At 35.9% G+C, this 27,666-nt stretch overlaps 1 protein-coding gene across 5 annotated transcripts in view; it reads left to right on the top strand.

Moving 5' to 3' along the window:
• Positions 1-19,854, top strand: part of LOC119510217 (protein FRA10AC1) — a 60,461-nt gene extending 40,607 nt beyond the window's left edge. For 3 of the 5 annotated variants that reach the window (XM_037804430.1, XM_037804428.1, XM_037804429.1), the window contains 6 exons: positions 384-497; positions 2,368-2,410; positions 4,144-4,259; positions 8,877-8,915; positions 15,786-15,864; positions 17,993-19,854. In XM_037804430.1, the coding sequence (XP_037660358.1) occupies positions 384-497; positions 2,368-2,410; positions 4,144-4,259; positions 8,877-8,915; positions 15,786-15,864; positions 17,993-18,035 (434 nt within the window). In that variant the 3' untranslated portion in view covers positions 18,036-19,854. Of the gene's footprint in view, positions 1-383; positions 498-2,367; positions 2,411-4,143; positions 4,260-8,876; positions 8,916-12,595; positions 12,743-15,785; positions 15,865-17,992 lie in introns of all 5 variants that reach the window. The other 2 variants (XR_005211844.1, XR_005211845.1) reach the window with 2 other exon arrangements.
• Positions 19,855-27,666: the final 7,812 nt, after the last annotated feature.

Genomic DNA, 27,666 nt, shown 5'->3' with positions numbered 1-27,666 from the left:
AAAGGATTCACCATGTATAAGTGGATGTACTTTGGAAAATGTATTTGTTCTTTCAGGGTATTAGTGAGTATACTCTTTAGTACTTTTACCTTCCAAAGTGTAAGCTTCCCTATTGGTGTCACTAAAGCTTTGCACCTAATATAAACCATTGATCCATCAGGCAAGAATTTTGTGACTGATATTTCTTTTAAACAGTTCAGCTCTTTGATTTAATACATGGTGATTGAGCATACTATAATTATTGTGGTCAGTTGTTTTTTAATGCTGACTTTATAAAGCTAAGAATTTATATATTTTAAGAGGAAACTTTAGCAGTAATACCAGATTATATAAATAAATATTGCCATTAACTATCATAGCTAATATTCCTTCTTTTCTTGCAGGTCAATTTTTCTGTGGAAATAAGTGTTGTGATATGAAAGAAGGCTTAAAGAGTTGGGAAGTTAATTTTGGTTATTTTGAGCATGGTGAAAAGAGAAATGCACTTGTGAAATTAAGTAAGTTGAGTTTAGGTGGAATATGATATCTTTGTAACATATAGTTTAGAATTAAAAATTATATAGACTTTACCTGCCTTCCAGTTATTTTGGTGTATGCCCAGAAGTGGGATTGCATGGTTGTGTGATAGATCTCTGCTTAATTTTCAGAGGAACTGCCAGGCTGTCTCCCACAGCAGCTATACCATTTTACACTGCCATCAACAATGAATGAGTGTTGTTATTTCTGTGCATCCTCTGCAGCTCTTGTGATTTTCTGCTTTTTTTTTAATAGTGTCCATTCTGGTGGGTGTGCAATGATGTCTAATTGTGGTTTTGATTTGCGTGTCCCTAATGGCTAATGATGTTTAGTATCTTTCATGTGCCGTTTAGCCATTTTACTTAGGGAAGGTGAATGACATGATGAGAACAGGAACAGCTGACACATAGGACTGATGGAAGAGGGGGGTGGGGAAGGGGAGAGGAGGAATCTATTAGATTTACAGATCTTTGTGTATCTTCTTTGGAAAAATGTCTATTCGTTTTTTTTGTTTGTTTGTTTTGTTATTAAATTCAGCTTTATTGAAATACATTCACACACCATACAATCATCCATGGTATACAATTCACTGTCCACAGTATGATAACATAGTTATGTGTTCATCACCACAATCTATCTCTGAACATTTTCCTTACATCAGAAAGAACCACAACAAGAATAAAAAATAAAAGCGAAAAAAGAACACCCAAATCATCCCCCCCATCCCATCCCATTTTCTATTCGTTTTTAATTGTGTTGTTTGTGTTTTTGTTGTTGAGTTGTGGAAATAAACAAACATATATATAGAGAGAGAGAAACTTTAAAATTCAGCTCTAAAATTTTAACGTATCTTCCTAGAATTTGCTCATTTTCCCCAGAGTTTGCCGAAGTCTTAAAGAGTTTTTATGTTCTCAGCATTAGGATGACATTTAGATGAAACAATTCTAATGCCAAATGTGAAGTGGTAATTCGTAGAGTGAAGATCTATTCCCATTAATTTGAGAATGTCACCAAATTACATGGCTAAGATGCAGTTTATCAGAAAAGGCAATGTAAAACTGCACATTAGCCAATTTCTTAGCCATAATTTTATAGTATGGATATTAAGTTAATGTACTCTCTTTGAAAGTGTCAATAAAAAAATTTTAAGAAGGCATAATTCTTAATATCAGTATTACAAGTTTAGGGATATACCCAAGAACATAGCAGTTTCCCTTAATATGCATATTTTAGGATCTGTAAATCTAACATAGTCCTCCTCTCCCCTCCCCCTTCCATCAGTCCTGTGTGTCAGCTGCTCCTGCTCTCATCATGTCATTCACCTTCACCTAAGTAAAAGTTGCCTTCAGAGTTTTCTTCCCACCCTAGATAGAAGTGATGAGTTTCTCCGCATGCCACTTAATTCACAGCAATATAGACTGGTTTTTGAGTTCTGGAAATGCTCATGAGGAAAAGGCAGCCAATATGAACTGAGATTAAGGCAAAAGAAAAGGCCACAATTGTAGGTCTGTTTGAAAAACTCTTTTCCATTTGAAAACTCTTAGACACTTCAGAGGAAATGACTATACCCACGTTATTATTATTATATATCTTTGGCATGAAACACATCTTAATGCTTGAACACAATTTGATTTTAGAATAAATTGATTTTAATTAAATATATGCTTATTGATTTTAATTAAATATATGCTTTTTTGAGTTAAAGAGGATCAGATTGTTTTCTTCAGATTATTTGTTCCCTCTTATGGTAAAGGAATGTAAGACAAATGAGACTTCATGATTCTAAAAAGGAGAGTAGCAGTATAATTATTCAAATTCAGTGATTCAGTTGTCTCACTTTTTTTTTTTTAGGGTTATGCCCAGAGTGTTCCTTTAAATTAAATTTTCATCACAGGTAATATTGTCTTTTAAAATGTTATTCTTAATGTTTAGTAGTCTTTGACATAGTCATTAACTTGCACTGAGTTTTTAAGTGTTACCTTGGGTGGTTGACGGTTGAGTTGGTTGGTTGTGGAGAGTATCAGGCTTAACTGTGTGACCACGTAAGCCAGAGAACTGGACATTCACCATGTCCTACTCTCTAGCCAAGCAATTTTAAATGCAAAGGACTATTCACGGTGATAGATGGATTTTTAGGATTTTTAGTTTAGAACCAATGTTCAAACACTATAATATTCTTAGAACTATGTTGTATGGCAGATCTTCGTAAAGTGGTTCTTCTGTCTCATTTAAATAGTGTATTAATTGGGGTTTGTCATTCTTACAAAGGGTTATATACTTCTGTACTCTTTCCACACATTAAAATCAGGCTCCTGTTGAAGGAGGTTGAATGTGTCTGCCATATTAAGTGTGTGTATGTGTGGGGTCAGGGGTACTAGTGTCCTGCAGTGTGCAGTATAGGATGGTCAGATCATGGGCTTTGAAATCTACTTACTAGACTTCTTCAAACTACTTAACCTCTCTCTAAGGCTCAATGTTATCCTCTGTGAAAATGAAGATCTTAAGGTTATTGTGGGGATTAAACAAAAGTATATGTAAAGTGCTCAACACAATGCCTTGCACATGGTACAAAAGCAGAGAGATGCCCCGTGGCATTGAAGAAGTTCAAACAAAGTCTCTGCGACCTGTTATGGTGTGGTGGTCAGGTTTCATGTCCTGAATAAATGTGCTCTATCTAGTATTTTAGCTGTTAAAAAGCTGTATTAATAATTTTTAATTTTTAAATTTAAAAGGATTTTTTAGATTACTTGAACAGCCTAAACTTTAATTTCTCTATCAGTGACACTGAACAACTAGATATATTCTTTGACCTTGACTTTAGAGTGTCACTTCAAGATTGAAATAATTCTTATGGAAGAGGCCAAAGTGGGTACTGCCTGAAGTAGTAGTGTAGCATCTGTCACTAAGTACCTTAATTTGGAAGTTCTGATAAGCAAATTTCTTAAAAGCAATCCTCTCCTTTGTCTCTTTTTCTTCCTTCTCAGTCCCAGTATAAGCATTATCACCTTTTCCTATTTAGTGTTTCTTGTTTTATCCAATTAAAATTAATTGCTTGCCAACCATGATACTGACAACATTGTAAACCTGGCACAGAAGAATGAGATAAAGCTACAGCAGTAAGATGATAATTGGCAGATATATGAGTTAACAATAAGCCTTTTCCATTCTTATTTCATTGTACTTTTACTGTATTCCTTCATTCTTAAGAGATGAATTTTCCATTTACTATTTAGAACTGTTACAGCAGCCACCTCTTGTGTATGCTTTTTCAAAGTATAGGTGAATATGAATTATGTGGATAGAAATGAGATTTGTTTTTGTAATTTTCTTTTAGAAGACTGATAGAATATAAGCAGGAGGAAATGAATAAATAAGATTTATGATTCAGTTGTTTATGATTAAGGTTGTGTATAGAAGTTATAAAAATAATTCTTTATCTTAGACTGTTTAGGCTTCATTATCTTACAGAACTGTCTTAAATAATATACTACCTAAAATAGTTTAGACTCATTGATGGGCTCCTTGTTATGTAAATTTAAACTAAACACCTTTACTGATTTGATTTTTTTTTTTTGTAAAGGCCTACTGAAAAAGTTTAACTTTTATTTTATATTGTTTTACATAAAGGAGAAAAGAAGTCAAGTCAAAAAAGAGAAAGGATAAAACCAAAAAAGATTGTGAAGAGTCATCATATAAAAAATCCAGATTATCTTCTGCAGAAGAAATCTCCAAGAAGGATAAAGGTAAAAGAAAATTAAAATATATATCTATTAACATTTATGAACATAGAATGGAATCTGACATGTCTCAAATGTAGAATTTAATTAGTGAATGCATTTAGAATTTTGTTTTATAATAATTGAAAGGAAACATGTTGGAGAGTTTAGATATGAATTTACATTGACTTCCAGGAGCTTTAAGAACTAGGCTGACTCTAATTCATTTTGGACAGGTGGTGTAATACTGCAAACCAAATTATAATTCCTGGTTGTGTCACAGACTTCTGACCTTGGGCAAGTCACTGAACTTGAGTTTTACTTTCCTTGAGTGTGTAGGGATAATGTTGTACTGAATAGTGATCTCTATACTGCTTGAGCTTATTGTGAAGAATCAAATAAGAGTGTGCAAAGTACTTTAAACACTGTAAAACAATACATAATCTATAAGTCAGCATAAATTTTTAATGCTTATCCCAATGTGATTTCTATTATAATGGTCTGTGTGACTTCCTCACTAGTTTATGAAATTGTTGAAATGAGAAGGATTGATATTTGTGTGTCCTCAAAACTTAGCATGGTGCTGTAAACATATACTTAATTAAATAATTATTCAAATCTGTCAGTCACCTGCTTATTACGTCTTCCTCAGCAGGCCTTATAAGCTTTCTAAGACTCAGTTTCTTCATGTGTAAAACGGTAATGATAAGAATACTTACTTCATAGGATTGTTCAGAAATTGAAATACAGAATGCATGTAAGCACTTTGCATAGTACCTGGCACATAGCCATCATGAAGGTTACTTCTGGTTGCCTTTCCAGCCCATAATAATGTAGAGTCAGATTAGCTGTAATTTATAGTGAATATACAATAAACCAATCAGGCTTAAATTAGGTAGGGAATGCTAAATTGAATTAGTTCAGGCCAACGTTAATATCATACTTGGACAGGAGAGGGCTCCCTTGCTCCGGCAATGAAAATCATTAGCTATTTTGCATTGTTACATGCCTTTTTTCCCCCTCTTGCATTTCATGATATATTCATTATATAGTCAAAGTTAAAATATTTCAGCATTAGTATCACAAAGTTTTAGACTTGGTAAATTTGATAGATGATGAGGGGAAGATATTTTTATTCTGCTGTTTATTGTGAAGTGGTATTTGAAGCAGAATGCCCCTTTGTCTCTGTCTTAAAACATTTCCCAACTCTAAAGTAAATTCGATTAATAATTTGAAAACATCATTTGATTTTAAAAATTTTCTTCAGACTTACATGCTAATAAAATATTAATATATCACATTTGAGAATTTTGTTGTACCCATTATTATATAATATTGTTTCATTCATATCATAGGATGATACTGTGTTAATCATTGCATATTCCATATTAAAGAAAATTTGCAAAAGTTTATTTAGTAGCCCCAACGGGTTAGGTAGCTGGATATGCGGGATCAGGGATGGTGTTGGACCCTCAGATTATACATTTATATGCATGTACTCTTTTTTTTTTCCTTTGTTTTTCCTTTGGTGTTCCATATTTCAGTAGGTGACACCTTTGTCTTACTAAAAGCTGATATCAGAAATCTGGGAGTTATCCTTGATACCTTCTTTACCCTCATTATTCATGGTTAATTTGTTACCAAGTCCTATGAATTTTACCCCCAGAGTATATATTTCTCAAGTTCTCCCCACTCTAGTTGAAATCACAGTCTTTTCTCATCCAAGCTACTGCTATATGCTCCTTACTGGTGCCTCCGCTGTCTTGCCATCCCACTCCCCTCCCCTCAGTCCATTATCCATAAAGCAGTGTTTTCCCATTGTTCTTAGGATAATAACCAAAAATCCTGGTGAAAGCTAAAAGGCTCTATATGATCTGGCCCCCATACAGCACACAAGGCTTGTTTCTCACCAGTCTCTACTCAGTTTCACATTCTCTACTCAATTTCATGCTCCAGCCACATAGCCTTTCATTTTCTAGAAAATACCGAGCCTCTTTCCATTTAGGGTCTATATGGATACTGTGTCCTCTCTTCCTAAAATCCCAGTCCCATCCTAACTCATCCTCCAGTCTAAGTAAAAATGTCACTTCCTCTGGGAACCCTTTTCTGACTCTGTCTCTAACCATGAATCTAAATTAGGACTCCCATATATAATGTTATCACAATCCCTAGTACTTTTCCTTTATTACATGAATGGCAATTACACAAAAGTCTAAGGAGGACAGGGATTTGCCTTGTTTGTTCATTGCTGTAGTCACAGCACCCCAATAGCACGTTAGGCATAAATAATAAGATTTGAGAGAATAAAAGATTTTGAAGATTGTTTCAGTGCAACCTCAGAGATGGAAAGCCAAAGCAGAGTGGGAAATGAGATATTTGTTCTTATTTATTATATTCAGAGCACCTTTGAGAGCAGAGTGTCCAGGATGTAGTTCTTTTCTCAACTTCTATGATATAAAAGAAAATGACCAAATTTTGGCAACCTTTCAGAAAAACTGTGTAGAACTCCTTAATATCTTTTTTGTCTAGATCACCTTAATTTGGCCCAAATTTGAATAATAATAAGTTCTTAATATCTGAGCAGCATTTGGACTGTTGATTATTCCTTCTCAAAACACCTGACTTACTTGATTTTCTACCACTTTTTCTGGCCTTTCCTCAGTCTCTTTTGACTGTAATTCCTCTTCACTCTTACCCTTAGGTATTGGAACTTCTCAGGGCTTTTTCCTAGAACTTCTCTTCTTTTTCTCTGTTTTCCCTGTGTGATCCCATTTACTCCCATAGCTTCAGTTTGTCATCATAAAACAAAGTTAAATAAATGAATAGAGAGATGGTTGGATAGCTGGATGGCTAGATGGCTAAACATGATTAGTGAGAAAAAGTAAGACAGATCAATAAGCTGATTTGAGGACCAGTCTGCTTTGGGATGTATGAGCCCAGCAAGATACTTAGGTAGACTGTCTTGGCAGAAAGTTCACAATCTTACCCATTCCACCACTACCTGTTCCCCAAAGACCACCTCATTCTTCCAGTTTCAGTTTAGATCAGTTCCTTGGGAAGGCCCTCCCTGACACCCTTGTCTCCAGATAAGGTTAGGTCTCTGTTACCCATTCCAACAGCACACTGCACTTCCTCCTTAAAAATACATATCACCCTTGGAATAATTTATTTCTTGTGAGGGAAGGAACTGTGTGACTTGTTTACTTCTCTGCCTGCAATTCCTAGTATAGTGCTTGGACCACATGGTAGGCATTTGATAAATGTTAGATGAGTAAGTGACTAAATTAGTGAATTCTAGCAGTTTCTCAGAGTTGAAAGGAACATAAGATATCAACCCTGGAATTATGTTGAAAGGATATTCTATAGTCTTGTTTTTCAAAGTATGGTCCTTTGGCCAGGAGCATCATCATCACTTGGAAGCTTGTTAGAAATGCAGTCTCTGGTCCTTTCAGATCTACTGAATTACAGCTGCACTCTAACCAGTTCCTGGGTAGATTCATATAACAATCAAGTTTGTGAAGTACTGCTCCATATCATTTGGGGTTCTGCCTTTGCTTTAAAGCCTTCAGGAAAAGGGAACCCTCTACCATCCACGGTAATCCTTTATGTTTTCAGATAGTTGTAAACGGCTAGTAAGTTTCTCTTAACATTTAGCCAAAACTTACATCTCTATAATTTCCTCCCTTTGGTCCTAATTATACCCTTTTGCCTCCAGAGTAAGCCTAACCTCATTTTTATCTTAGTGACCTTTAGATATTTGGAAGCAGGTACATAGTCCCTGTATTATGGGATAACAGAGATTAATAAGATGCCTTAGCCCACTATGCATTTCTTGTGTTGCCATGAGACATTTAGCTAAAATTTTTTTATTTGCTTTCTGATCATTGGAGATAGTTAAGAGTGAAGAAACAACAAAAAGCAGTGGCTGCAGTCCAGGCCTTGGCTGTCGGGGTCTTAACTCTGTATTTCCCTCACCCTCTTAGTATGGCCTTAAAGGAACAGCTTTGGCTTATGAGATCACCTATCCATGGAAGTTGGAAGAATTGTGATTTTTTTGCTTTAGCAGCCTTCAGAGAATTTTTCCTTGAAAAATACAGGAGGCTCTGTATAGTGTGATTTTTTTAAAAATTGCATTAATAGATCTTTGGTACTTTTCACTTTCTGTTTCCCCTCACTGAATAACTATTGTAGAGTGAGAATTTTTGTTTTATGATATAATGGTTATGTGTGATTTTAATGACTGAGTCCTAATTCTTACCTGTATAATATGACCTTGGAATGTTGTAAAAAACAAGTAGTTATTTGTAAACTGTTTTTCAATGCCGAACAGCTCCATAGTCAAAAGAAAATATTGGTTATATTGTCACTAATCTATCAGATTTTTAAAGCAAAATAAGATTTTTTATAGGCACTTATTTTTTAAGTGTTGTCCTAGTTATTCCAGGCCATATGAGAGGGTATATGATCCCTGCCTAAAAGAACCTAACATTTAAATTGTGGAGATAAGACTAAGAAACATGAAAGTTCAGAAAACAAGGACGTGTTTATCTGTAAGACTACAGAATATTAGGGAGAATCCTATAGCCACAACTGTTGCACTGCAGCAGGATGATTCTTAGTAAAACAATGCTGTTTCCTTTCCAGGACATTCATCATCAAAGAAGTCGGAAGATTCTGTAAATAGTAAGTATGAATTATTTCTGTATTTAATAAAAATATGTAGGTTTGAGTTGTAGGCAGTTGGGTTTCCCATGAATCATATATTGCTCTGAAGTGAAATTTGTGTGTGTGTGTGTGTGTGTGTGTGTTAGGCAAGAAAATCATAGAAAAAAGACAAAATTTGTGATTTATTCCCTAATTATGAATATTTAAGTTTCTTATTTTAAGTATAGAGAGCATAACAATTTTTTTCAATAAAAACAATGTATATATAGTTCAAGTTCATATTATGAAGTGTTAAGGAAGAGAGAGGGTGAGGTTAGAATGGGAAAGGAACTGGAGAGAAGATTAAGATTTAAGGAATGCTGCTCCTATTGTACCAGACTGAGAGTTCTCTCTCATTTGGCAATGCTGACTGATCAAATGAAGTGTGTGGCTTATACGTTTCAAGGAAAATGTTAGCTACTGGTTGCTATAGGTTAGTTTTTTTAAAAGCCATGGTGGTTTTCACCAGATTAAATAAAAACAGATTGGGTTTTATTGAGTTTTTGCTGCATAGTTTATTATTTTCTCCATGCAACATTCCAAAAAGTACTCCTAAAGACTTACAAAACCATATACAATAAAACAAGACTTTTTTTTAAGGTAAAGAAATCAGAATAATGGCAAAATAAGGTAGAATAGCAAAGTAAAGCTAGAGGCAAAATTGAAACAAATCTATAGCATAAAGTCCTTCATAATTGCAAAGATAGATCACAGATTTGTCACTGTCCTTAACAACCAAAGCAGAGGGAAACAGCCAGTTAAATGATTACTTGTACCCAAAAGAAGAATAAAGAGAACTCAGAGCACATTCAGCTTTTTCCTGGCCGAGTTTTGAGAGCAGACTCTCCTGTGGGTTCAAGAATGGGAGTCTCCGTTTGTGATATAAGAAACAGATAAACTAAATCTCAACAGTAAAACTAAATCTCAACAGTAATATATTATTGAATTCTTTAAAGATCTTGTAATAGGCTAAAAGCCTAAAAATAAGGTTCAATGGCATATCTAATTCATTTTATAATATCTGGATTTATTTCATAGACATTTGAAACTTCTAGGTTTACTTAGAATTTTTTTTAATTTTTTAATACAGTTTTATTGAGATATATTGACATACCCTACAGTCATCCACAGTGTACAACCAGCCATTCACAGTACGATCATATAGTTGTGCATTCATCACCAGAATCAACATTTTTTTTACTGCAAAACAAAAACAAAAAAAACCCATACAAATAAAAGCAAAAAAGAACAGCAAAAACATTCCATCGCCTCCATCCCACCCTATTTTTCAATTAGTTTTTGTTCTCATATTTCTATTCATCTGTCCATACACTGGACAAAGGGAGTGTGAACCACGAGGTTTTCACAACTACAGTCACACCATGGAAAGTACATAGTTATGCAGTTGTCTTCAAGAATCAAGGCTACTGGGTTGCAGTTCTACAGTTTCAGGTATTTCCTTCTAGCTATTCTAATACACTAAAAACTAAAAAGGGGTACCTATGTAGTGCATAAGAATGCCCTCCAGAGTGACCTCTCGAATTCATTTGAAATCTCTCAGCCACTGAAACTTTGTTTCATTTCACTTCCCCCTTTTGGTCAAGAAGATTTTTTCAATCCCATGATGCCATGTTCAGGCTCTTCACCATGACTCATGTCCCACATTGCCAGGGAGATTTATACCCCTGGGAGTCAAGTCCCACATAGTCGGGAGGGCAGTGAGTTCACCTGCCACGTGAGCTTAGAGAGAGGTTCTCTGGGGGAGACTCTTAGGCACAATTGTAAGTAGGCTCAGCCTCTCCTTTGCAACAAGCTTCGCAAGGGCATGTCCCAAGACTGAGGGCTCATCCTACCAAATTGTCAGTCCTTAACCTTTGTGAGAGCACCAGTAACAACCCAGGTGGGGAAGTCCAACATTTCCACATTCTTCCCTAGTTCTTCAGGGATCCCTGCAAATATATCCTCATTCTCTGCCCAAATTACTTTGGGATGTATTGGAATTTCACACTCACCTGTACAAACCTACCAGATCTCCCTTACAGTTTAAAACATTTTTTTTTTCTGATTTTAAAGTAATAGGTTTATTATGGCAAACTCAGGGAAAAAGATTTAACAATTCAAATCCCACCCCCCAAATATAAGCATCATTAGCATTTTAGCATAAGCTTTTTTATTATTATTAGAGAAGTTGCGAGTTTAAAGAAAAATCATGCATAAAATACAGGGCTCCCATATACCACCCTATTATTAACACCTTGCATTGGTGTGATACATTTGTTACAATTGATGAAAGCAATTTTTATAATTGAACTATTAACTGTAGCCCATTGTTTAACTTAGAGTTCACTGTGTGTGCAGTTCCATGTATGGAAGATATATTCCTCTTCTTTAGGAATACAACATACTCTTTATAAACCATTTTGCTCAAATCAGTTTTGTTTTCAACATACTGAAGTGTCCTGAAGCACTGATACTCCCTTTCTTCCTAAGTGAATCCTAATTTATCAGTAGCTCCTCCTAAATTAGGTGAAGTATAGCGACATTTTCTAGACACTAGCTAGGCATGATACTGGTGGATGAATGCTATCTGGTGATGAAATTATAGATATATACTCAAACATATACAGGGGCTAAAATGGGAATGTTATTTTTAGTTTTCATCCATTTCCAACAATACATTGCAAGGAAAGAAATGTGAGACTTTACATTTAGAGGTGTGAAAGCCTATTTGGGAATACTGCTTCCATTTAATATAGAAAAGAATTCCCCTTTTCCAATTCCAATTTTTTCATTATTAAAAACATCTTTTGGGGAAAGGCTTTGACTCATTCTCTCCCTTCTTTCTCCCTCCCACTGTCTTTCCCCTCAGCTGTCTGCATCCTCCCCCACCTCCCAAAAATAGCCCTCAAGCTCCTTTTACCTCTCCTCAGCTAGACGACATTTCTAGTGGTTAAGAGAGGGAGGAACACTGCACCCAAACCAAAGAACCTCTACTGTAGTTTTGGCTCTCGAAGAAAAAAATTATCCACCCAAAGGTGACCTGCTATCCATTTGGCAAGCAGCAAGCCGTTCTCCACAGCAAGTAGGTAGTGTGTCCACTGTCATGGTTTGCCAGCCCCAGATCTCCTCTCAGGTTGTGGTCAGTGATCTGTCTTAGATGATCTTGGCAATTTCAGACCTCAAATTTTGTTGTTTATATCTTTCATTTCTATTTGGATAATAACATTCAGTTAGTTATCTTTCTAACCCATTTAACATACAAGTTATTAAAACCAACTGAAGAAAAATTCCATTTCTATGGGGAAAAATAATTTTAACTTGCATTTGTTGATTGCCTACTATTTTGGCCACAATGGCAAGTGCTTAATAAAAGGCATATAATAGCCTCATTTTGCAGCTAAGAAAACTGAGACCCAGAGAATTTAAATATTTTACCGAATGTAAAATAGTTAATGGCAGAGCTGGAATTAAACACAGGTTTATAACTCCAAAATCTGTGCCCTGTATCATCAATAAACTAATCATCTGTGAATCAAATGTAATCCATTCTTTATACCCAAATTTTGGCAGATACATTTTACAAATCCAACATTAAATGGTTTGATCTTGTCTGTGTCTCAGTTCTTTCTGTAAATTGGATATTGTTGGATTATTAACAGGATTAAAGGAGATGATATACATGTAAAGCATGTGCCTGACACCAAATAAGTCCTGGGAGGAATGTTGGAGAAACTGTTGATGTTTCGCTTGGAGAAGCATGAAGGGATGGGAGGAAAAAGGTGGGAAAGTGGACCTGGAAACTGTAGGTACTTGCAAGACTGCTATGTAGGAAACTTATTTTTGGTGACTCTGATTGGCAAAACTAGAGTCTGTGGGATAAAAATTGCCTGAACATGGTATTTTTTGGTTTTTGTTTTTTTGCCTTAAATTAAGGAAAAACTTGTCAATTAACATTGTCTGATAAAAGGAATGAGTTGCCTCAGGAAGAGGTGAAGTGTGTAAATGCAGATTGGATGGCCACTTTGTTTTTGGAGGTGTTGCAATAAGAGTCATACATTAAATTAGGGTTGGAAAAATGAAATAATGACCTCCAAGTTCCCTTTCCACCTCAGTCAGCGTCTTAAATTCTGATCCACCCTTGCCAATAATTTCTGCATAAATTTGACACTGATGCAAGAGTATAATTTTGTATTGCCCATTTTTCAACAGTAATTTCCATAGCAACACTCCTCCCACCTCTAGAAGTTGTAGCAGTTATCACGGAAGTGATTTAGTGATTTGTAGTTTCTTTCACCTTTCAGGGAAACAGTATATGATAGATTTATAGGGTTGGAAGGGACTTGAAAGGTCCTTTAGTCCAACCTTGTAGACTTGGTTCTCTAAGGACATGTGGCCACTGTTTCAATGTATGCTATTTCAAATAGGGTTATTTTATAATATTCTAAAGTAATTTCCTTCTTTCTTTCTTTTTTTTTTTTTTAGTAAAACTAGATCGTCTCATATCCAAAAACTGGTATAGGAAAGCTGGCATGTGAAAAGTACTCGTGGGAGAGAATGAGAGCAGATGGTTGTGGGGCCCCTTGAAATTAGTGTCAAGGTCTTCTCATCTTTCCTCACTTTCAAAGGCCTTGTAGGTTTTGTCCTCTGACATCAATAACAGGGTAACACTGTAGTGAAAACATTATTAGGCTTATTAAGTTTTTCTGTGCTTTCTTTATCTTATGTTAGTGAGTTTTCATAAAAATAGAATAGAGGACTTGTATTCTTTCTTCTCACACATTCAATTTAGGACAATGGCAGTTCCAGTGCTAGCTGTCATTGAGGAGGAATCTTATTCCCAAGACTTTATAATTTTGTTGTCTTCATATATAGGTCATTAGAAATGCACCCTTTTGTTTTCTTTTTGCCATTTTTGTTAGACTTCATGCCAGAATAGATTTAGTTAGGATCAAAGTTCAGGCACACATGTTGATTCAAGGACGAAAGTCCAACAGGTAAAAGGCTAGAACCACCGTGACAAATCAATGCTGCTTTATTTTTGTGTTGTGTTTAACTAAGGGACATTCTGTATTGACAGGCTAAATTTATCAGTTTTTTTAAGACTGATGGCCATTACTGGAGAGGAATCATTTGCTACTTTATGGAATAAAATTTTATTGTCTCAAAATACATTTTTCAGTATTTCATAATTTTTAATTGACTATTTACTATAGAGTGATCATTTGAAACATTTTATTTTCAAGATGGAACTATCTTTGATTTTAGTGATTTAAAAAGTAATACAGAAAAAAAAGTAATATTTGCTCATTGTTTAAAATACAAACAATTTGGAAATGTTTATGTAAAAGGAAGTGTCCCAGACCTACAGATAATACAATCATTGTTAAATTTGTTTGGTCCTTACAAACTTATAATACACATATAAATTTATTATATATATATTCATATCACTAATATATATCTTTAACTTAAATTATATTATACTAAATGTATTTCTGTAACTTTTTAAAATGTTGATATAACATGGACATCTTTTAATGGCAACACATGTAGACATCCTGAGGTTTTTTGTTTTTTTTTTAAACAGCAGTATGCTGTTTATTTAATCAATCCCTAGTCCTTAATCAGTGGGGATTTAGGTTGCTTTCTTTTATTGTTATTATGCAGTGAAGCATCTTTGTATATACATCAGAGGTATTTATTCTAAGATAATTTATTCTAAGTAAATAATCAAATTCCCAGAAGTAGCATTTCTGAATCAAAGGGTATATGCATCTTAAATGAATCTATGATGCCACATTTTCATCAAGAAAAAGGTTTAAAGAATTTTACTCTCAATGTATGAGAATACCTGTTTTCCTGACTGAAACAGGCTTCTTCTAGTTAATGTAATCAGCATTATTGTTTAAAAATATCTGACAAAGTTCAGAGTCACGTATGTCACCAGAAGGGAAGTTGGAGGTTAAAAGATGGGAATGTATAAAACATTGAATCTTGTGGTGGACAATATCTGTGATTAACTGTACACATACTGGCACTTTCTCTCAGGAACTAGAACAAATGTACGACACTATAACTAGAAGTTAATAATAGAGGGGCATAAAGGAAAAAATATATACCTATCGCAAACTATATATCACAGTATTTTAACATTCTTTCATCAGCAGTAACAAATGTACTATACTAATACAGTAATAGAGGGGGGGTGGTTAGGGGTATGGGAAGAGTCAAGTTTCCTTTTTTTGTCTATTTCTTTTCTGGAGTAATGAAAATGTTCTAAAAATTAGAAAAAAAATTAATTGTGGTGATAGATGCACAGCTGTATGATGGTACTAGGAGTAGTTGATTGTACACTTTAGACCTTTGGTTAATTGTATGGTATGTGAACAACCTCAATTACAAAAAGGCAAAAAAAAAATATCTGACAGATATTCTTGTGGTTTAATTATCTTGTTTTACATGTTGGTTCAGATCAAGACCTGAAAATATGCTCTCTATAAAATGTTTGCATGTTTTTCGTATTACCAATAAAAAGAAGAAACTAATTAAAGAACAACTATATTATGAGAGATTAATATTAGAATTGCTACTTTAACTCAGTATCTTAAAGAAGTTTCTTGTAAGATTTTAACTCCTTGGTCTCTTTGCTGACTCTTTGGTTTCTCAGCTTACTTGTTTATTGTTGTAAAAAAAATTGTGTCTGGGAGAGTGAATTAAATTTTTCTGAGCCATAAAAGTTGAAACTAAACTGCAGTAAAATTCAAAGTTAATTTAATTGCAATGGTTGTGTAGCTCAAAATGTGTTTTAAATAGAATACTCAAATTTTTAAAAATCTTTTAAATGAATAGGAAACTCTGATGAGGAAGAAAGTACTTCAGAATCTGAACTTTGGAAGGGCCCACTACCAGAGACAGATGAGAAATCACAGTAAGTCCTGACGTTAATGGATAATGCATACCCTTTAAATCAGTTTAGGATGACCACAGCCATTCTTGATAGCAGTTAATGAAAAAAATTAGCATCATGAATGTCTGTAATGCCAGGGACTTACCTGGCTTAGTAAGATCAGAGTTTATTCTCAGTCATTGTTTGGGCCATAAACAGCCAACTAGTTCAGCTTCCTCTTGATGAATAAATCTTTTGCCACGTTACCTTAGTAGATGACCCTCTGGTCCTTGCTCACACTCCTTTAGAGAAGGGCTGTTTACTAGCTTCTAGAGCAGCCTATTCCATGATATTCTGATTATCATAAACTATAGAGGAGAGCCCCTTGGTGTCGAAATTTATGTGCCAACACCCACCTTAGTCCCTCAAGGACAGATAACTTGGTGTGCTCATTGTTCCCTTCTATGGAGTTGGAAGAGAAAATGCTCGAGTTTTGCTGGAATGTTATCAACTTTTGTCATATACTAGGACACTCACCCATTGAACTTTTAACTTTCAAACGGGGATAAAATAATACCTACCACATAGAGTTTATTGTGAAGAGTAAATGAAATAAAGGCTGTATAATGCACCTGGTACAATACCTACAATACAGTAAGTACTCAAGAAAATTTAATTCTATTCTGTTATTCCCTAGGCATGGTGATTCATAATAGAAAGAGCCCTGTTGACTCATCATGCTTCATTAATTTAAGCTCATTATAAAACATCTTGCTAATTATGATAGAGCCTCAGTATAATACAATTCAGGTGTCATAGAAAGAGGTTGTCAACAAGATTACTTTCTCTGTGCCTCTGAGGTAAAATTTTTCTGTGATTGTAACCTTTTTGTTCAGCCAAATGAAGAATTCCCACATGGTGATCCCTTCAGTGTGGTCATCATAGATCAGATTATAAAAGGCTATTGGTATAAACAAAATATTGCTGTCCTAGTTAAAATACTAAACTCTCACCAGTATAACTTTCCCTTGAAAGAGGGTCATAGCTGAAAATGACAAAATAGGTCTTAAAGTCACTCCCCCACCCCCTTTTAGGCAATAAAGATTCATGAGTAAATCTTAAAAGATTTCCTAATCCAGAATTCTTTGTGACCTTATAAAACTTGATGTTGGTCAGGTACTGTGTATCTTAAGTCCACACAGAAATTCAACCAATTTCAAATATTTAAATTCTAACTACAATCTTAAAAATCCTACTTCTTGTCGTCATGCTAGTGAAAAGTAACTAGCATGGGGAATATCAAATTGCAGATAATTCTTAAATCAACTTTATTTGATGTGTAATTACTTTTTTCTTTAAATCTGAACATAGTTATAGTGTTTTTATGCATTCACAATTATTTAAAACCAAATGGCAGAGTTCCATTGTGAATGTCTAACCTAAAAGAACATTTTCCAAAGAGACTGTTAGGCTGTTCACTTGGAAGTCCAACTTGATCCCCTGTGCCCAGAAGGAGAACTATACTATCATGTAATCTTCACTGCAACTCTCTGAGGAAATATATTATCTCCACTTTACAGATAAGGAAGTTGAGCCCAGAGACATTAAATAACATTTAGTTAGTACTTGACAATTTTCATAGTATTTTGATCTACAATCTCCTGTGAGAGTTCTTTGTTTTAGATATAATCATTACTGCTATAAATATATCACATACTTGCTGTTCTCAGAGTAATAAAAAAACGGCAGCCTAAGCATATTTTACCTGTTTTAATTCAGTAACACCTTTCTCAGGAGTAAGATAGTTTTCTTTTTCAACCGTTTCTTGATGAGCCTATAGTTTGAAATGAGAATGGGTATAATGTGAACCAAAAAAGTAAAGAGAAGCAATGACATTTCACAAAATTCTTCAAAGTAAATCTTAGTTATCAAATCTAGGGAGAGGTGTCAACATATGAAGTATTTTAATTTTAATGAATGTGGGTATAGTTCTGATTGTTCTAGAAGCTAAACATTGTTTGATGGCCAAAACATGGAAATATATGAATATAGAGAGGATCATCCAACATGGTAATAAAAATGTTTTATTTATATTACCTCATGTGTCACCTAGTAATTTTTTAAAAATCTGTTGATTTTAATCAATACATATGCTTTTTTTAAAAAATAGGGAAGAAGAATTTGATGAGTATTTTCAAGATTTGTTTCTGTGAGACTTGAGAGAGACGCTACATTCCTTAATGTGAAAGTACACTTTGAAGAACTCTTTTTAAAAGTTTTATCTACAAGGTACAAATTGAGCAGTTTGTCTCTGGAAAGAAGCCATCAGATGCTTTGGAAGTTCATTAGTTCTGTTAGAGACAACTTACTGTACAGCATTGACCAATACAATCCATGAAGCCACTCCAGAACACTAAGTCACTTGAGAAGCAGTTACATAATTTTCAGAGTACTGTATTGCCTATTCAGAATTTGTCCATTTTAAAAATAATTGGACTAACTTATCCTAATTTCTCAAGAGAACCACTGAACTGTGCAATCTGGGATGTTTTCACAGTTTAAGTCTTTTTCATCTGTGTACTGAAAAATGAATAACGAATTATGGAGTTAGTTCACATCTACAATTAAAAAATTGGTGGACATCGTGTTGAACTATATTTTTATTCAAGAATTAGTTATAATTTTTCAAAAATCATTTTAAAAATGAAGCAAATTTTACACATTGAAAGAACTACACGATTAATATTTTAAAAAGAAATGATTCCTCAGATATTTTTTGTTGTATTTTCCTGGCTTCATTATAAAGTTGATCTTTTCAATTATATTTAAAACAACACACTGATAATAGATTTAAGCTTACCTTTGAAAGCTGTGGAAGACCATGATGATAGGCTATTATTTTTGAATACTTTCTACCTATATGTTACAAAATCATTTTGGCTGTATAATTATTATTGGTATGTAAAGTTTTGAGTCTAGCCTCAGGTTAGAATAGAATTACAAATCCAAGACCAAGTATGGCACTAAGTCATTCTAGGATATTGAAATACTAGAAAATAAGAATTGGACAAAAATTCAAGTTTTAGACACTATACTGTGTATCATATAAACCATCACATAAGTCACTTCTTATAACAACTTCCAGAACAAGGAAAATGGTATCTTACAAAGCAGATATAAGTAATAAAAAGGCAACCTGTGATTTTTTTTTGTTAAAATAATGAGTTAATAACAGCAACTATAGTTAGCCTTTTAAAATTGATAGAATGAAGCAATGGCTATTGAACACTCCAAAGTACAATAAACAAAAGGAAAGCTTTCTGGATCAAAATCAGTTTCTTAGTTGGAACAGTTCACAGCAGCCCACTGGGCATATCAATCCATTATTTCTAAATTAAATCTTCTAGATGCAGGTTATTTTCAATCTGGTCTGCATTGGCCAGGGTAGGGGAGAGGTAAATGGGGCATTTGTACTTTTAATACCACATAATCTGCCCGAGTTTGGTATGATAATGGCCTTCCCTTTGAACTGATGGTGACCTAGTGGCACATTTACAACATTTAATCATCATTGCCTTTATTTGTTCTCTGATGTACATTGTTATATTCAAAAAGTAATGTATTATATGCTTCAGGCACATACTATGCAGATCCAGTAACACTTAAAATCAAACTAAATTGCTGTACTAGGAAAAAAAGCTGGGGAGAGGGATGCGTGGAAATGTCTCAAACTTTTAGACAAATTAGTATTTGTGGCACATGAAGTCTTTTTAAGAAGCAAACTGCCTACTGAATTTAAATAAATAGTGCCCTGGTACAGACTTCCTTGGCTCTACCATGTGTCAGATTGTACAGTGTATATGATATACAATCATCAACCAAATAAATAAATATTTATTATGCAGCAGTTATTTTAATGCATGTGGCTTATATCTGTAAGCCTGGGTACCTGTCACTGTTCGATAAAAATGCATGTGTGTAAGTAAAAGCTATATATAAAGAGAGCTACAGAAATAAATATGACTAATACTGTATTTGTCATATTTTTTCCCCAAATTAACAAAGGTCTTTCATGTTACAAAGTGAGTCAGTATTGGATTTTTTTAAACGAATAATGAAATACTTTAAAAATTGGTATAATTAAGGAACAAGGGTTTACATTAAACTTTTCAGTAATGCTTCCCTTGTATATAGCACAATATTCCTGAATTTCACTATCTTTTTCTTTTCACATTTTCACTTTGACCTGAAAACATGTACAACTCTAATTTCAAAGCCTTAATTCTATATATTTTTTATATTTTCTCTTTTTCTTTCACAGCTAAGGTTCTTAAAAGAAGAGCTTCTAACCACTTTTGTTGTTAAATTATGGATATGGACTCATATAAAAGTTATGTTTCTGTTTTTGTAATAGTTGCTTAAAAGCTCTTGGCCAAATTTGTGGCCCATGTCTAATAAATGTTAAGTACCACACTGTACACATTGTGGGTGTGTATGGTCTTTACCATGCTTCATCTCATTTATTCTTATTTTCCATGAAACCTCATTTCCTAGCATTATCTTTAATATTATGTAAAACCATTATATAATGTTTTGAAACCTCCCTTTAAACCCTTTTTGAAAAAATCAGGGATTAAACACAAACATACACAGGCATGCAAGTTTTTAAAAGTGATCTCAGATGTTGTCCTCAATGTATTTATAATGTTTAACCCAGGACTTCCTGTTAATAATAGTGAAAAAGGGCTTTCACTCTACTTTTGCCCCAAGCTCATCCCCCTGGGATAAGGAGGAAAGAGAGGAGAGAATAAAAGAATGTGCTTAGTAAGTAAACTGAGGAAATTGCCATAAATAGATCAGGAAAAGAGAGGATGCTAAGAGTTGCAATCTGTGGACCCAAACAGGATGTAGGTTCTACCCCCATCCCCCCAAATAAGCGTTACCACCTGAAAGGCAGACCCAGTGATCCTTTAATTAGAAAAATTGGTCTCAGGGTGTAGACAACACACAGGAGAAGCAAAGATGGCCCTCCAAGACCCAGTTGGACACCAGAGAACAGCAACAGAGAAAGAACTGATGGATAAACTATGTTGATATATCATATATACTGATTCTTACTACTTAGTCTCCTAGCCTAAAGAGAATGTCAGTGGGAAGACGTGAAGAAGGGAAAGCAGACAGCAATGGCCAGATTCCAACAAACAGCCTATAACTTCAAAAGCATTGCTCAATAGTAGCCTCACCAACTTCTTGAAAACCAAAATCAAAGGGAGATGTATTCCCAGGACAAAAGAAATAATGGAATAGGTGAGTGAATGCTTGAGACAATACATGGGAAGCTAAGGATTTACCCAGCTCATTCCTGCCGTCTACTACAATTTTCTTTAGAAAATGTCTAGCTCCACTCAGGAATGAGTAATTTTCAAAAAGGAACATACATAAAACCTCTGCATAAAGACCACAGGAAGACAAAATAATCTATAGGCTCAATGCAGTTCTGATCAAAATAGCAATTAATTTGTGTGTGTCTGTGTGTGTGTGTGTGTGTGTGTATGAATTGACAAACTGATTCTAAAATTCATATGGAAAAGTAAAGGGTCAATAAAAGGCAAGGCAAGCTTTAAGAAGAACAAAGCTGGAGAACTTATACTATAAGAAAGCTATAGTAATTAAGACTGTGTTATTGACACAAGGAGAAACAAACTGATCAGCTGAACAGACTAGAGAACAGAAACAGAGTCACACATAAACAGTCACCTTATTTATGACAAAGATAGCACTGTAATATAGTGGAGAAAGGGTAGCCTTTTTAATAAATAGTGCTGAGTCAACTCAATTTCCACATGGAAAAAAATGTATTTTGTCCCCTATCTCACACCATATAGTAAGAGCAATCATAAAAGGATTATGGTCCTAAATTAGAAAGGTAAACAATACCACTTTTAGAGAAAAATATCTCTATGAACTGCAGTAGTCAAAGATTTTTTTAAGAGGGGACCAAAAGAGCTAATCTGAAAAAAATTGATCAAAATGGGCTATATTAAAATTAAGACATTCTATTCATCAAAATCCACCATTAAGTGAATTAAAAGGCAACTGGAAAAGAGGGAGAAGATATTTGCAATTCATATATACAACAAACGACACATAAACCAGAACATAAAAAAATTCCTAAAGCTCAAGTTGAAAAAAAAGTCAACCCCCAAAAAAGAGAGTATCGAAAGGCCAATAAACGTGAATTTGTGGCTCAAGTTTATTAATCAATGCTATTTAATTTGACACAAACTAAGTTCAATGCAAATTAAAACCACAATGCAAACCAGTACATCCCCATCAGAATGACTAACATGAGAAAGATGGAAAGTACCAAGAGAATGTAGAGTAACCAAAGCCAGCATATGCTGTTGATAGGAGAATGTACACTGGAACAACCATTTTGGAAAATTATCAGTAGTCACTAAAGCTGAACATACGTAGAGCCTATGACCAAGAAATTCTAATCCTATGTATATACCAAAAAGATACATATGCTTGTGTTCATCAAAACACATGTACTACATAATCATAACAACACTCTGCATAATAGCCCCAACCTGGAAACAATCCAAATGTCTTTCAACAGTTGATGAATGAATAAATATATTGTATTCATACACATACAATGTGTACACACACACTTCAAGAAAATAGCAAAGGAAGAAAGGAACTCAAAAGTCAGATGAAAAAACATATCAAAGTAATTACCCAATGAAACATGAAGAATTCACACCAGAAATTCTCTATAGTTTCTTCAAAGATGATATTGTAAAACAACAGTAGTAAAATAAATGAACTAGCAGAGCCCAGTAGGAGAATAAGGAGAACTGAAACTAAAAATAAAAGCATTATGGTTTATGGAACCCATATTAATGGCTACCCAAAAGCAAATAAACAACTGAAATGCAGTGAGGGACCTAGTCCATAGGCTTACAGAAATTAAAACAAAATGGAAATGAATAAAGATATAAAATGACTTCAAGGAATATAATAGATATGAATGACAAAGGAGATCCAACATACACATAGTGTCCCCAGTGTATCAGACAAATCTTCAAAGATACAATGAAAGGAAACTTTCCTGAAATTCAAGAGACTTCTGGGAAGATGGCAGAGTAGGAGAGACAGAACAGGGTTCTCCTCTGTGAAAGTAACTAGAGAGGGGCCAGAGGATGCCCAGAACCACAGTTTTGGGGTATGACCAACCACAGAGGGTCCCCCACAGTATGTGGAGGGGATGTGGACAAAACACAAAGGATGGGTGAGTTTGTTCCAATTGGGACTGCCTCCTTGGACTGGCAGCAGTGAGAAGGCTGCTAGGCAAGGGAGTGAGCAGCAACTCCCCACTCCCATTCAGCTACCAGATGGCTGGGAGCTCCCATGAGGGAACCCGGGAGGCAGCATTTACTCTCCCTCCATGAAAGTCGGGGGTGGGCTGGTGCACCGGCAAGAAGCAGGGAAAGGAGAGGTGCCATACCCATGATCAGGAGCCTCTCCCACACCCCACAGACTCACGGGTGCATTGCAGGTGGGGGGTGGGGCACGTTTGATCTGCAGGGTGACCTTGAGCAGATTCCCTGCCTAACTGCTCAGGGCCCACATCGCAGCCCAGGACAGGCAGTCCACAGTACAGAGAACCAGTGCACTGATTGGTTCCTCACCCGGTTTGGACTCCGCCCAACGCACAGATGTTTAAGGAAGATCAGCTTGAGAGCACCACCGGCCGGTAGATAGGGAAACTGCATTCCAGCAAGCTGTAGCTCAAGAGCTCCACCTGCTGGTAGGATTGGGAAACTGCATTCCAGTTTATATTTATATTTATATATATTTATATTATATTTATATTATATACAAATGCTCAAATAATCCTGCATTTCCCCAAATAATCTTATCAAGACAAGCAAATGCCCCAAAGCGAACAGAAATCACAAAGCACTTGAAGAATCTAGATGATATGGACAAGCCAAGTGAACAAATTTGAAAGCCAGAAGAGACATAAAATTGGGAGCAATTAATTAAAGAAGTACAAACAAATCCGCAAAGCAACTTCAGCGAGATGGCTAAAGACATAAAGGAATCAAGAAGACTCTAGGAGAGCATTAAAAAGAATTTGAAATAGTAAATTAAAATTAATAACATCATATGGAATTAAGAAACTGTGGATCAAATTAAGAATATATTAGAGACACACAACAGCAGATTTGAAGAGACAGAAGAAAGAACAGGTGAACTAGAAGACTGGACAATCGAATGCACAAAAGAACAAATGGCAAAAAAATTGAAAAACTTGAAATGGATTTCAGAGAAATGAGGAACATGAAATGAACAAATATAAGAATCATTGGTGTCCCAGAAGGAGAAGAGAAGAGTAAAGGGCTAGGAAGAGTGTTTAAAGACATAGTTGGGGAAAACTTCCCAACCCTTCTAAACAATATACATATGCAAATCAAAGATGCCCAGTGAACTCCAAATAGAATAAATCCAAATAAACCTACAGTGAGATATTGTATTAGTTAGGGTTCTCTAGGGAAACAGAATCAATGAGAGGTGTCTCTGACTATCAGATTTGTAAAAGTGACTCACACAACTGTGGGTATGCAGGAGTCCAAATTCTGTAGTGCAGTCAGCAAACTGTCAACTCCAAGGAAGATGTCTGATGAACTCCTCAGGAAACGAACCGGCAACTTCGACGAACTCCTCAGGAAATGCTTCACTGGGCAGCCGAAGAAGAAGTGAAGGTCCTCTAACTGTCTCACTTATAAGTCTTCAACTGATTAATTGGATTAAATCCAGCCAATTGCATTCTCTCATTGTGGAAGACATACCCTTTGGTGAGTCATCAGTCACAGCTGCAGTCAATTGACTGATGATTTAATAAACCAGCCTGTTGGTTTATTAACCAGCCACAAACGTCCTCACAGCAATTGTTAGGCCAGTGTTCGCTTGACCAGACAGCTGGGTACGATCACCTGGCCAAGTTGACACATGGATCTAACCATCACAGATATGTACTGATTAAATTGTCAAACACTGAAGAGAAGGAGAAAGTTCTGAAAGCAGCGCGAGAGAAGTGATTCACCACATTCAAGGGAAACAACATAAGACTAAGTACTGACTATTCAGTGGGCACCATGGAGGTGAGAAGTCAGTGGTATGACATATTTAAGATTCTGAAAGAAAAATTGCCAGCCAAGAATTCTTTATCCAGCAAAGCTCTCCTTCAAAAGTGAGAGAGAGTTTAAAATTTTCACAGACAGACAAATGCTGAGAGAATGTGCTAATAAGAGACCTGCCCTGCAAGAAAAAAGGGAGTGATTCTAGCTGAGGAAAAAAAAAGAGAGAGAGGTCTGAAGAAAGGCACAGAACTGAAGAGTATTAATAAGGGTAACTTAAAGGGAAAAAAAAAGAGAAAAGGAAAAAATAGATCCAACAATTAAAAACCAAAGGATAAGATGGCTGGTTCAAGAACTCCTTTCACAGTAATAACTTTGAATGTGAATGGATTAAACTCTCCAATGAAAAGATACAGACTGGTAGAATGGATTAAAAAGTATGACCCATCAATATGCTGTTTACAAGAGACTCATCTTAGGCCCTGTGACACAAAGACATTAAAAGTGAAAGGATGGGGAGAACCTAAGATGGTGGCTAGGTGAGACAGGGCAAAAAAACACCTCCATGAAAAATACTAGATAAAAGCCAGAAAGTGACCCAGAACACCAGATCCAGCAATGCACCAGCTGGACAAGGTCTGCTAAATCCACAGGGACAGTGCATTTGGTGAAACCAGGAGTCTGCATTCTGAAACGAGTGAGTGAGCTGGCTGAAAGTCTGGCGGCTGCACTGCAGTGTGGGGAAACCATGGGTTGGCGTTTGGAGACAGACTAGTTCCTTTAAAAAAAAAAAAAAAAAACCCAGGAGCGGCTGCAGTTACAACGATGAGAACCACACAGTGAAGCACGGCAGAAGCGGACTGTGCCAACGTCTCGGTGTCTGGCGTGGAGGATAGCCAGCTGCTGACTGTCCCAGGGACAGGAGGGTAGAGGGGAGCCAAAAGGAGAAAGGAACTGTGCCCCTTGCAGCCATCTCCCTCGCGGGTGGGGGACTTTCCTGCCTGGGCCCCCACCCACAGCCCAGAGCTGCGCCAATAAACCCAGTGCAATAGGGAGTGTTTCCTGTAGCACTGTGTACATGCCACAATATCGGCCGTGGACAGTAGCCTTTAGTGCACCCACAACTAATTGTCCCGGAGCTGAGAAGGCGGAGCTGTGCGAAAAGGGGGAAATTAACACACCCCATTCAACCTTCTTTACAGCAGGCTGGGAACGCCCCTGCATGGCCTGGTTGCCCAGGGCTTCCCTGGAGGGCCAGTGTACACTTGTGACATGGCGCAACCTTTCCTCAGCAGAGGTCCTGGAAGAGCACAGCTGAGAAGGGGGACCCACTTGGAAATCCCAGGGACCCTACACAAATACCAAGGACTTGTGGGTCAGTGACAGAGACAATCTGTGGCAAGACTGAAATGAAGGCTTAGACTCTTGCAACAGCCTTAAATCTCTGGGGACACCTAGGAGGTTTGATTAATAAAGCTCCCCTGCCTCCCTAACCACCCAGACACATGCCCCACATTCAGGGTGGACAGCACCAACAACACACCCAAACTTAGTGCACCAACTGAACCCCACAAGAATCAGATCCCCACACACCACAAAGACAAAGTTGGGGAGAACTGACTTGAAGGGCACGGGTGACTCGCAGACGCCATCTGCTGGTTAGTTAGAGAAAATGTACGCTACCAAGCTATAGATGTGACAAATTAGAGCTCGGTATTTTTTATATCCGGAAAGAACCCTATCAAGTAAAGCAAATGCTAAGAGGCCAAAAACAACAGAAAATCTTAAAGCATATGACAAAACCAGATGATATGGAGAACCCAAACCCAAACACTCAAATCAAAAGATCAGAAGAGACACAGTACTTGGCGCAATTAATCAAAGAACTAAGGACAAACAACGAGAGCATGGCACAGGATATAAAGGACATAAAGAAAACCCTAGAAGAGCATAAAGAAGAAATTGCAAGAGTAAATTAAAAAAAAAACAGAAGATCTTATGAAAATAAAAGAAACTGTTGGCCAAATTAAAAAGACTGGATACTCATAATCCAAGATTAGAGGAAGTTGAACAACAACTCAGTCTCCTCGAGGACCACAGAATGGAAAATGAAAGAACAAAAGAAAGAATGGAGAAAAAAATCAAAAAAATTGAAATGGATATCAGGGATATGATAGATAAAATAAAACGTCCAAATTTAAGTCTCATTGGTGTCCCAGAAGGGGAAGAGAAGGGTAAAGGTCTATAAAGAGTATTCAAAGAAATTGTTGGGGAAAACTTCCCCAACCTTCTACACAATATAAATACACAAAGCATAAATGCCCAGCAAACTCCAAATAGAATAAATCCAAATAAACCCACTCCAAGACATATTCTGATCAGACTGTTAAATACTGAAGAGAAGGAGCAAGTTCTGAAAGCAGCAAGAGAAAAGCAATTCACCACACACAAAGGAAACAATATAAGACTAAGTAGTGACTACTCAGCGGCCACCATGGAGGTGAAAAGGCAGTGGCATGACATATTTAAAATTCTGAGAGAGAAAAATTTCCAACCAAGAATACTTTATCCAGCAAAACTCTCCTTCAAATTTGAGGGAGAGCTTAAATTTTTCACAAACAAATGCTGAAAGATTTTGCTAATAAAAGACCTGCCCTACTTCAGATACTAAAGGGAGCCCTACCGACAGAGAAAC

Source organism: Choloepus didactylus, chromosome 15, assembly GCF_015220235.1.
Source record: "Choloepus didactylus isolate mChoDid1 chromosome 15, mChoDid1.pri, whole genome shotgun sequence".
NCBI lineage: Eukaryota > Metazoa > Chordata > Mammalia > Pilosa > Megalonychidae > Choloepus > Choloepus didactylus.
The sequence above is the reverse complement of the archived record's forward strand: the minus strand, read 5'-3'. Positions and strand labels throughout refer to the sequence as shown.